The following is a 12,699-nucleotide window of genomic DNA, read 5'->3' on the forward strand; positions in this document are numbered from 1 at the left end:
AGAGCATCCACGTCAGCCAGAGGGCTACAGGGGTCCGCCGCCCCGGACCCTGTTACTCCCCAGTGTCCCTCCCTCCGCAGTCCGTCCATCCACCACTCCATCAACCTGGCTTAACCAATAAACCCTACACCCACACAGGCCTCATTAATAAATCAGTACAAGCTAACACACTATCATCCCCCTGCAGCCCCACTGGAGCTCAGCAGTGTGAGCCTGGTCAGTACCTGGATGGGAGACCTCCTGGAGGAAAGCTAAGGCTGCTGCTGGAAGAGGTGTTAGTGGGGCCAGCAGGGGGCGCTCACCCTGCGGTCTGCGTGGGTCCTCATGCCCCAGGATATTGAGGTCGTGACTCTCTGTGGTCATTAAAAATCGCAGGGCGTTTCTCTCAATGGTAGGGGTGTTACCCCGGCTGTCCTGGCCAAATTGCCCCCTGGCCTTTACCAATTATGGCCTCCTAATAAACCCCATCTCCGAACTGGCTTCATCACTCTGCTCTCCTCCCCACTGAGAGCTGGTGTGTGGTGAGTGGAGTGTCACCGATACCGACCAGACTAAGACGGGCGATGAGGGGGACACAGATAAAACAGCATATGGCCGTTTACTTCTTAACGACAAAACAAACAAAAACACACAGCACGCTTGCAGGGCCAGAGGAGAGCCCTCCCAAAGGGCACATGTAAATCTGCTATGTAAATACTGCGGCCCTACAGAAGCAGAAGATACTAATACGATTCTCTGTATGTAACACTACCGAGGGCTTCATTTAGCAGCAATCCATGCAGATAAAAATAAAAAAAGCACTGAATCGATGGGAGGGCAGTGCTGGCTAAGCACATTCCCAGAAGCTGGTGTGGAGGGAGAGAGAGAGGGGACGATGGATTGACTGATTGATTGGATGGGACTGCTGGGCATCGTTGGCAGGAGTCTGTGCCCACGCCAGCACCCGGCTACAGCATTTCAGCAGCAAAAACCTCTGAAATATGTCATCACGTGTAAAGATATGACCCAAAGAGATAGGCCTCCCCAGCACGGAATTCGGAGGTCGTAAGACACGGGACATGGCACAGACTGCGCCAGCGGCAAGCAGACTGGAACTCCAGTTCACTGCCTTGGGTTCAATCCGGCAAATTCCCCAAAAGGCCGAACTCCTGACTCACCCACAACAAGACCCGGTCATACCCAGTCTTGTCAGACAGATTTATTGCTGAAGCAATCATGTTGTCAAATGCTGCTTCTAAGAAAACATATTCAAACCTCAAACAAAACCACCCGTCAGCCCTGAAACTGATTTAAATATTCCTACCACACAGCCTGATAACTAATCTCGTCTTGACATGTTTTTTTTAAGAACTTCACTAAGAACTTGAACTCCCATGAAAACCCTGTTTTAACCAGTCCTGTATTTTAGGGCAGAGACTGGCCTTTGAACACCTAACTCAGAATAGAGAGAGAGAGAGCTGTAATCTCCACGATTCCTTCTGGGAAGAAAGGAAATTCCACTGTAAAATCTACCCTTATTCGCCTGGAGATCATTCTTTTTGCTTTCAGATTCCCTGTTCTGAAAGAATTTTCAAGATTAAAGATTGATTTAACCAAACAGGCTATTCAAGCCAGAAGGCTTCTCTCCTCTGTAACTGCTCTGATGTTCTTCAATATCCCAGTTTTCAGGATGCTCACTACTGTACAATGAACAAAGTCTGTGCAGTATATCACTGGAAATGGAGCTGCTGGCCTCATTAACTTTAGCACAAAGGCTCCAGTCATGAATCCACAGACGCTGCGAGCAGCACAGCGAACACAGTGGACACTCACTCCCAGCCGTCTTCCACCTGCACTCCGATCGACTGGAATCTGGTCAGGACCGGGACCTCCTCCTTCTGCACGGGCTGAATGCAGTCCACCTGCCCAGAGACCCAAAAAGGAGAATCCGTCAACGCTGGGTCCGGACGAGGGCTCTTCTTCCCAAGAAACCCGCAAATCCCACCCTGCTGCCTGCAAGGGGCTTTGTGCTAATCAACGGCGTGAGGATTAACCAAACAGCAGCTGACTGGCTCGGGACAAAACCCCCCCACTGTGATCGTTATCCCCCCCCTGCAGCAACTTCATATTAAATCCACTGGCAGATACGAAGTTAAAAACACATGCCATTTTTGTCATATCACAAAGGAGTACAATTTCAAAGATAAATAAGCAATCGCGGCCAGTTAATCGCAGTTCACATTGTAAATTTTCACTGTTAACTGCATGTTTCCAGCGACAGAACAGGTAATTGGAAGTCCCCTGGGCATGTCAGTACCATGCTTGACCAGCAGGGGGCGACGGTGCTCAGTTACGACCTGGGACAAGGTCAGGACCCCAGGCTGCCAGCCCCACTACCTGGATGCCGATGGACGAGAGCTTCCTCTTGGGGATGGGCTCAGGGCGGGCCTCCTCGGCGGTCAGGGTGCCCCTGTTGCTCTTCAGGGTGTCATGCTGGGGCTCCGCGGGGGGGGTGCCGGAGGGCGGGGGATCTCGGGGGGCGGCGACGGGCGGCAGGGCCGGGCTGCCCTTGGCCAGGCTGTTGGCCCGCGTGCTGTCGAGGCTGTCCGAGGAGTTGCTGAGCCCCGACTGGCTGTTGGCTTCGCTCTTGCGGTCCTGGCCGTCCAGGTAGATGTCCTGGGCCGACTCAGTGCTGCTCTGCACCGTCACCGAGATGAAGGGCTTGGAGGTGGTGCGGGGGGGCACTGGGGGGGGCGTCTTCTTACAGGTGGTTATGCATGTAGAAGCTGGAGGAGGGGGGAAGAGAGACAGGAGGGGAGGTCAGTTAGGGAATGGGCACTTCCAGTGCGATCGCTGGTCACCTACTCCCACACACTACCAGCACCAGCATCGACCTGCTTCTTCCAGAGTGTGCGTTGCACTGGAACTCTTTACCACTGCGTCAGCGACACTGATCTTGGTTAGCAATGGGGCTTTAGGAACCTCGCATTTAGAGTCCACAAATTTCAACATTGCATCACAACCGGATCACACCGCTTGCTGGCTGAACAACCAGAGTCTGGCTGAGTTCAGATCTTCACTGTCTTGCCTGGGGGTGGTGGCAGAAAACCTTACTTCACCAGTGAACCATTCCCTCCAGCTCTTCAAAGTCTCCTGGTCTCCGTTTGAAACTGACCGGATAAAAATGAAAGCCGGGCAAAGCTTTAGAGAGAATGAAGTGGAAAGGAGGGGCCAGTACACGAGATGAAGTCGTGAGACGCGTGGGGGTGTGGTGGCAGCCGAGACCTCTCTGGGACACTACAAAAGCAGTGCCAATTCCCCCCCACCACCACCAACTCGATTGTACAAATGAACAACCAACACAAAAACACCTGCCGAAAACTGGCATTGGGCCGGATATACAGCAAATGTCAATAACTATGACTTTCTCTTAAATCTCAAAAACTTAACAAGAAAGAAACAGATGCCCTATCAAACAGGAATGAGGCCAGTGTGCTTTAAGCATGCAGTATGTGTGACCTTAAGGCAAGGCAGCAATTTGCACAATAAACGCCTAACCTGATTACATCGGGGTGCGGACGCGTGCCCCGAGACAGGAAACGCAGACAATTAGCCACTGTCTTTCATTTCCTCCTGCTTGCCTCATTAAGACCGTCTGCAAATCGCTGGCAGATAGGGCTTCCGACTGCCTGCGATCCAAGAGAACAGCAGGAGCAGGCAGCTGGAGAAATACAGGGAATCTCTGCCAGATCTGCCGTTTGAAACCTGCAATTAAAACGACTCAACTCGAGGCCTAACAGCACAAAGCCATTATTCGCAAAGAATCTATACAAGCCCAGATTGCATCACCTTGAAACGGAGCAGAAAACAGTTCAACAGGACATCACCTTGTGGTACCATGGAAAAACAATACATCAGAGTTAGGAACAGGTAAAGGTTTAATCCATGCTGAAAAGAGACAATGTTTCGGTTGTGGGGCCTTCTTCAGTTGTGTGAAAGAAAGAGAAGAGAGACATTTCAGTTGTAGAGCCTTCTTCGCTTGAAACGCAACCGAAATGTCGCGTCTCTTCTCTTTTCAGCCTGGAACTGACCTTTTCCTGTTCCTTTGCAGCCTATGCGTGCTGACGCAGCTCCCTGCTTGAACTATATCAGATTTAGGGCTTTAATTGGAAACAAGCAAGAGATCTTCAACCCTTGCTGCTCCTTCAGCTCCACTGTCATCTCGGGAGTGTCATGCATCCTGCACGTATCCTTTAACGTGCGCACACTACTGAGCTACGGCAGTTCCCGAACCCGGAGGACGGACCCCCGCTCGCACCCCCGTGGCTGAGTGGAGCCGAGTGCCGGAGCCAGGGGCCCAGCTGTTGAAGAGAAAAGGGTGCGGCTCCTCTCATTTCCCAGACCAATGATGTTAACAAGGGACAAGTTAAGGTTTATTCCACACTGAAAAGAGAAGAAAAGAAAGATTTCGGCTGTGGAGCCTTCTGCAGCTGAATAAGGCTCCACAGCCGAAATGTTGGGTCTCTTTTCAGCAAGGAATAAACCTTTACTTCTTCAATGAAGTTCACGGTTTCAGGAAGGGAATACTGTCACAGCAGGTGACACTGACCTCTTCAAGACAGGCCGAGGGAAGGCCTGACAGAATGAAGTGGAAAGGAAGGGCCGATATGAGAGATATCTAGGGGGTGTGGTGGCAGCTGACATTTCTCTGGGATCCTTTAAGCACGCTCCTAAGGGGGTCTCGACCAGGGGCAGGGAGCTCCAGGCTTGTCATCACTAGAGGGTCCTACCGGCCCATTTCACCAAAGCCTCGTGGCAGCCTGATTCTGCATTTCCAGCAGAAACAAAAACGTAACAAAAACAACAAATTTAGGACGAAAGCAATCAGCAAGGCCCCATCCCGCTAAATCCAGAACAGAATAGCACACCGAGGATTGGGATAAAACACTGACCCAGAAACACAGGAAGGAAAACCACCATTCTAACCACAGATGCAATCACATAAGGTTTATATTAATTTGTGTTTTATCGTAAGATAATTTTTCATATTTTTTCCCCCCAAACCCTGCTGGCAAGACAATGCTTCTTTGTAATTTGTAAGGAATATAATTCCATTGTCACAGGGAAATGTTAAGATGGAGAAGTTCTAATGTAATTAAGATGTGGCCTGTTGTGTTATTAATAGAACAGTCAATTGATTCCATAAGATGGTTGAAAAAACTGCCAAAGCATTATGTAATAAATGTAGTGCTGCCTTCAGCAGAATTAAAGGGGACCTGCAATGCTATTTTTACATTTGGGGGTTAAAAAGAATCTGCATTGATGAGTGCATTTCAAGCCACAGTGATCGTAAAATGTACACAGTAATGTGTAAAACCTCTTCCTGTTTACATTGCCAAATAGACTAACCTTCCAGGTGTGCACAGTGCCATATTCTGCGGTTCTGAACGAGGCAACAAAACGTCCTGTAATGTGAAGCTCTCCCATTACCTTGTCAACAAGAAGGCTTGTGAATACATCCCTTTTAATCCAATAGAAATATTGCTCTCGACTGTGTGGGTTTGCCGACAAATACTTCTTACTTGTTAACTCTGCATACAGATCACATTGGACATTCTGAGGTGAAATGTCCGCTGCACGACCTGCCCTTATTTGCTTGCACATCACGTTACAGTAGTCATCACAGTGACTAGTGAGCAGGAAGGGCTGCTTCACATCACTGTTCTCACCAACTCTCACTCTTGCCCATGGCGAGACCAGCAGACCAGAGACAACCGTGGCAAAGTGCTTCCTTAGGAATTAAATGTATTTTTTTTTGCAATACTGCCAATTAATGAATGGTCTTACCGAGACTGAAAAACCATTCTGAGAAACTGGGACGGCAGTTCCCTTTTCCCAGACCCGCAGACACGCCGAGTTCCCTCCCTGGTGCGCTTATCTGCCCATCTCTACCTGTAGCCCACAGCCAGAGTTCAAACAAAGCCTCTCCTGTTGGAGAGCTCAGCTGACCTAGTGGGCAGGGAGAGAAACTTGGCAGTTCCCTCATCGAGCCATTGAAAAACACACTTGGCAACCTGAACCAGGGCCCTGTTTAGAACAGCGCTGAGGGATAAAGATGCATCACGCACAGCGCGGTGATTCGCGGTAGAGCTGTGCACAATACATCGCGACACATGCAAGAAACAAGTAGCTATAATGGTCTTAATCAATAAAAACGCAAGCATACAGCCTTAACTAACATTATCCATAACCTTCCAATTACTGCCATCAATTTACCTTCTTTGTCCTTTTCTAAATGAGCTCTTTTTTTGGTGCTGTTAATTCAATTCCCTTTGTGTGTGCGTTTGGCAGCAAGAGCGCTGCTGGTATTCTCAAGATTCTGGAAATGTAATGGATGGGAGCCTTATACCTCCCACATGGAAACTTCGTCAGTAGATGGTCACTGAGCTCTGAAAATATGTTCAGCCATGTGGTGTGTTTATACGCAAATACCCGAGAAGAATGCTAGTCTAAACAAGGGCAGAGCTGTGGCCCTGCTGATCGGAGCTGAAAAAATAATGACTCGGTTTGTACAGGAGGAAAGTCCCAGGTGGATCAGTCAAATTAATAATTAACACATCGTTTATGTGTACAGCAGCTACGTCCCTGCAGACCGAGAGGATATCCTTGTAAGCAAGCAGCCAGACCAGACAAACTCAGTGTCGGGCACTGTGCGCCTCACAACCACGAGAACTTCCCCCTCTGCCTTCGTTTTTAGGTTAAATTCTTGAATCCACACCCACATCCGTCTGCACTGCTCTGTAGAAGAAGAGTCTGAAAACGCCGGTTCCTAAGATCTCATTTGTCCTTTGTTCCTGTGCCTCTGAAAGACTCATTAAACTACCCGTTTTATCACAACAGGAAAAATACTGAACGCAATGTCTGGTTCCCTGTTCTGACCAACAGGATATCCCAACACATGCCTCCAGGGCATATTAGGACTGGGAAGGAGACCAGATGCTATCTGCTCTGGAGATAACCGTATGCATTACGGTTAATTTACCCGGCCGACTCCTTTATTTCTCCAAAAGTGGCTTTGGTTTGTGCCAGCTTATGCAGCTGGTTATTTTACAGGCGCATTCTGAAAGAAGCACCTTGCTCAGGGGAGCAACAGCACCTCCCAACCTGGGATTCGAACCCACAACCTTCCAGTTACAAATCCAGAGCCCTGAGCACTGTGCCGCACTGCTGGTTTCTGGGCTCGGTCTTGGCTACAACCAACATGCGCAAACAGATGAAGGACAAACCACAGGAAAGATATTTCGGAATGCTGCATGCTTGGTACCAGAACTGTGCGGCAGCTGATTTAAAGCATAAAGCTGCTTTCCTGAACACAAGCTCTTATGTTCTCCTAGTCCACACAACTGCTGGTGTTCTGTTCTCACTACTGTTGGTGTGAGGACCCCCAGAGCTTTTTTTCCCTAAACCGGAATTATGATTCTTATGGCGATATTAGCAGCAAGCAGAAAACAGAGGTGGAATCTCGGCAAGCTATGTTTCTCTGGGCCAGGAGGACAGCTGGCTGGGTGGGATAAGCAGCTATCCCAGCAGGATGAGTGGACACTGGAATGCGAGGCCTGGAGATCAGTGCGCTTTATTTCTTAGTGCTGCACCAGGCTTCGCACACTAAAAACGAAGGTGGCGAGCTTACTTGCTCAAACATGAGCCAGTCCACGTGAAATAAATGCCCTTTTGCCCTAAAAATCAGAGAAAGCACATCGAAAACGCTCTCATTCGAGATGAGTGCATGTGTTGGTGCTGGATCATGAGGTTCAGGGGACTATACTCTCTCGGCGAGAAAGGGGGAGCCTGTCCTCGGGGCGAAACCAGGCCGACTCCACACTGTAGGGTGACAGCTGCCCTCCTCGGCCCCGACAATATCCCGGCTATACCCCCAACACCGCGGCGCACGCTTGGGTCTTCGTTGCCATTGAGTATCTTAAAGCGCACCCTGTGAGAGCAGACCACCCCCCTCCACAGGTATGGGCGCTGCCAGTTTCAATTCACACCCCGCGATTCAACCCGTCGCCACGGCAACAACCCCTCACAGAAAGCACCGCTGCTGTGGAGAAGCACTGGGCAGCCGGAAACGGGACGGTCCCGCTTCCCCCCTGGGCTCGGGAACGGGCCTCCGCCGGGCAGACAGACGGGCTGGCGGGGATGTGAATCCCCGGAGGAGGAGGGGGCTTTAGAGGTCGCAATCGCAAAAACACAACCGGAAAGCCAGTCCACTCAGTGGAAACGCGCCACAACCAAGCACTAAAATCCGAAACCCCTGGTTCTCCTGTACAGCGACGCAACCTTCATCCGCGGTTCCGGCGCTCCGAGCCGGAGCCTTGCAGCTCCCTGCGTTTCCTCGGCGCTCTCGCACACAACTGCGACCGAGCAGCCACAAGAACGCCGCCTCACACATTTCACACATAGCGCACTAATCCTCCTCCCTGGGAACGCTGCCAGCCGAGGACAAAGGGAAACATTATTCACTCGTAACGAGCCGAATTCCTGAGATGCCTGGAACAGACACAAGAGGTATCCTAATTAATGATGCGTGCTGAGCCCCCGGTGCAGCTCCAGGCCTGCTCGGCTGACCCCGTCTCCAGGGCTGGAGCCCCGCCGCGGGAACACGGCACACTCCCGCCACCCCCCCGCAGCACGGTCGCCTTCGTGGCCCGACCCTGAAGGACTCCCTCGCTCCCCACACCAGCCTGTCCCTGAAGTGAGCTTTAAAGAATGTGAAGGCAGCTCTTCCAGACTGCTGCTCTCTTCAGCTACACACTCAGTGCGAATCGGGGGTAAGGAGAGTCAACTCGCAACTTACACAGGGGTTAAGGATACCGAGTAACACATAATGCCAAATTCCAGGCCCCGACTAAGAGAGAGATCACTTTCTTGGCCATATACAATTTCTTGCATTAGGAATTTGTCTTACCCCAACTTGTTCTCCATGAGACACACAGACGGGGAGAGAGAAGCTGGGGGTCAGAGTGCAGGGTCAGCCATTTATAACCCCTGGAGCAGCTGGGGTGAAGGGCCTTGCTCAGGGGCCCAATAGAGTAGGATTCCTCTGCGGACCGCAGGATACGAACCGGCAACCTTCCAGCCACAGGCGCAGATCTTGAGCCACAGAGCCACCGCCTAGCTCTGCTGGTAGAGCATGAGACTCATCCTCTCAGGGGTAGTGGGATCGTGTCCAACGTCAGGCACCAGGTCCTCCATGTTGGAGGTTGGGCACAAGGCTAACCACCCTGTCCCGTAAAAAACTCATGTTTACGGAAACAGCAACAGGATGTTGCTGCCCCTACAAGCCGGAGGGCATAACAGGCAAACATCCCTCCATTATGCCAAATTCATATATTGTCATATTTTAACCTATAACCCTTATAAAAAAACCTTACTACAGCTGTAACTGTCAAGATATTAAAATAAGTATCATAACAGTAAATAAGAGGACTAAGTATTGTAGGCATGCTTGATTAATTTTTCTGTTTTTTTTATTTTTTATTTTCCAGAGCCGACCGCGTAAGTTTGGAGCCGACTGCATTCCTAGTCGCAACTGCAGAACAGACTCCCCCACCCAAACATGTGTCCCTACTTACAGAGTCACTTTCACAATTCGTTTAGCAGGAAAGCTTTTACAGCAAACTCGAGCAGCAGCAGGGAGAGAGACCCGTTTGGCAGCTCAGATAACAGACAGGTCTCGCTGAAGTCAGACTTATCCTCCTCTTCCTAGCGGAGCTGATCTTTTCAGGTGCTGCTATACCCTATATCAGTTTCTTTTACTCACAGTACTTAGCTCCCAATCCAATGCATATTGAATTAACATATATATTGCTCTGCAGTCAGTCAATCTTAAACGTTTCATATTCCAGTGAAGTAGGACTTTCCAGAGGCACCATCCTAGCCGGCACGTCGACTCTGGAGTTGACAACAATGTGCTGGCGACAGAACCGCAGGCCTGGAATTCCTGCCAACGCCCTCGTGTTCGATGGCCGTGAAGGGCGAGCGATAACATGGCTGCAGACGGCACCCCTGCCGCCGAAGCGCGGGGCTCTGGCAGAAGCACCCCGGCTTTGGCCTTCACAGTTCCTCAGAGGCCAGGAACTCCAGCCGTAAGGAGACCCCCACCCACCCACCAAGATCGCCGAACCTTGGCCCGCAACTCTCCAGCTCCCGCTACCGTCCACCACACACACCCCCCCAATCCTGGCTGATCTCTGCCAGCTCCCCGCCGCGGTGTGGTGCATCCCCTCCTCCCACACCCCGCAACCCAGAGGTTATCTCCAGAGCACCCCGCAACCCAGGACTACAGGGCAGGCAGGCCGCGGCTGTCAGCTGTGCGCCCACACAGGTCTGCAGGGGAGAAGAACTGCTAACTAGCGAATCCCAAAACACAGAGCGCTGGACAGTAAAATCGAGCCTTTGAAAGCTCCAGCACCAAAGCCCAACAAGCGGCACTGGTCAGCGGGCGAGTAATATTATTATTATTATTAATTGCTTACACTTATATAGCACTTTCCTGGACACTCCACTCAAAGCGCTTTACAGGTTATGGGGACTCCCCTCCACCACCACCAATGTGCAGCCCCACCTGGATGATGCAACGGCAGCCATAGTGCGCCAGTACACTCCCCACACACCAGCTATCAGTGGGGAGGAGAGCAGAGTAATGAAGCCAATTATTAAGATTAGGAGGCTATGATTGGTAAGGGCCAATGGGAAATTTGGCCAGGACGCCCCTAGTCTTTTCGAGAAACGCCCTGGGATTTTTAATGACCACAGAGAGTCAGGACCTCGGTTTTACGTTTCATCCAAAGGACAGCGCCCATTTACAGTACAGTGTCCCCGTCATTATACTGGGGCATTAGGACACACATGGACTGCAGGGAGAGAGCCCCCTGCTGGCCCCATTAACACCTCTTCCAGCAGCAACCTTAGTTTTTCCCAGGAGGTCTCCCATCCAGGTACTGACCAGGCTCACACCTGCTGAGCTTCAGTGGGCTGCCAGTTGTGAGTTGCAGGGCGATATGGCTGCTGGCCAGCGAGAGCCGATCACACAGCGATCAAGCATCAACAGGGGCCCTTCAGCCCCAGCTCTGCAGACACAAACACCTGAGATCAGGGTTTGCATTAGGAACAGGTTTCAAAGGTGCCTGACCGACTCGGAGTCTACTGCACAGGGACGCGGGTCTCGCACGTGCAGTACATGGCTCTACACGACAACCGGCACGACTGTTTCACTGCCCTGGCAGGACAACGGACACGCGCGGAATAGATCCTTCAGGTGAACTGCACGCACAAGTTCAACCGAGAAGGAAAAACAAAATCGTCACGCTTGACTCTGGAGCTCTACAGAATTCCCTTCGCAGGCTACCACACCCCTGCCATCCAAAACATCTGTAAAGGCTGGTTTGTCAATCCAAAGTTGGCATTAATGGCCACACAAGCACACAACAGTCCGGACTTGTGCTTCATGACTGTCAGTGGGCTTCAGGGCACTGTCCTGCCAACCAACCAGCACCTATACTCAGTATTGTAAATGGAAATGAAAGCACTTTGGAAGAAGTAACAGACATTTATAGAGAACATGTACAGAACTACATTACAGCGGCAAACCTGCTAAAATTGGCAACATGCTTCATAGATCAGTTCTAAGGTTCAATTACAAACCGATTGATTGATTTTCTAATTGATTACTTTTCAGGTTATTCCAATAATCCCATTATGGCAACCTTAATTACATTTCAATAGCAGGTTTACATATTACAATTTGTAGTCATTACTGGTCAACATCAAACCTTTTACATGACAGTTTGATATTTTCTGCTTCCGGCAAAATTCTCCCCACTTTTGGGTTACCACAGGAATTCCCCATCTAGGTCTCCGAGACTCCAGTGAGCAGATGAGCTCTCAGATACTGTAGTAACTTCAGGTCAGCAGCAGCACTCGTTATTCAGAGTATAAAGTTTCAAAGGTCTGCAGAAGGGTTCAACATGGCGGCTCAAGGTTTCTCCTGGATTTAAATCAGTTAATTGAGAGCTTGGCTACAATAAGAGCAAGTGGACAGAGGGGCCCAGGATTAGAAAGAGCTCTGTACTGAACAGAAGGCCAATCTGCTACTCTGTGAATCACAGTCCCCCATCCCTCCATCGTCCTTCACCAGACCCACAGGGTGTGCACAGCCAGCTCCTGGAGATTACACAACAGACAGGAGGAGAGCAGGCACAGGTACAAGAAAATAGTTCACCACCCTGTCAGCTGGGTTCAGCCGTTATTTCGGGACAGTAGCGAGTCTTCCAGTAAGCCCTGGTCTTTGGGGTCAGAGTTCACTCATCTCCCTCACCGGTAGAGTCTCGCCGACACCGTGTGCTGTTTCAGGGACACCGTAGGTGGGGTTAGGGAAACCTGCTGCTACAGACTACATCTCTCCGGCTGCATCAGCCCCTCCCTGTCCAGGGTCTACTGACAAACGTCCGCTCTAACTCGGCAGAGGCGATGTCCGAGTTCTCACACGGCGACAATCTGACAGCGGCGAGGCTGGTCGCGCAATCCGAAGGCAGCAAGCGGAGTCTCCCGTTTGTCTCCGACTACCCGGCTCCGCCGCCACAAGCTCGGTGAAACACAAAGCAACTACAGCGCCGCTGACAGACTGACGAGCGCTACTCGACAACACAGCGCGCTGAA

At 50.8% G+C, this 12,699-nt stretch overlaps 1 protein-coding gene across 4 annotated transcripts in view; it reads right to left on the bottom strand.

Annotated features, from left to right (window-relative positions):
• Positions 1-12,699, bottom strand: part of dlgap4b (discs, large (Drosophila) homolog-associated protein 4b) — a 263,244-nt gene that overhangs the window by 10,626 nt on the left and 239,919 nt on the right. For all 4 annotated transcript variants that reach the window (XM_069179620.1, XM_069179621.1, XM_069179619.1 and 1 more), the window contains 2 exons: positions 2,377-2,765; positions 1,813-1,901 (listed from right to left, as the gene is read on the bottom strand). In XM_069179620.1, the coding sequence (XP_069035721.1) occupies positions 1,813-1,901; positions 2,377-2,765 (478 nt within the window). The remainder of the gene's footprint in view (positions 1-1,812; positions 1,902-2,376; positions 2,766-12,699) is intronic.

The sequence above is a fragment of the Lepisosteus oculatus genome, chromosome 16 (genome assembly GCF_040954835.1).
Source record: "Lepisosteus oculatus isolate fLepOcu1 chromosome 16, fLepOcu1.hap2, whole genome shotgun sequence".
In the NCBI taxonomy this organism is placed as follows: Eukaryota; Metazoa; Chordata; class Actinopteri; order Semionotiformes; family Lepisosteidae; genus Lepisosteus; species Lepisosteus oculatus.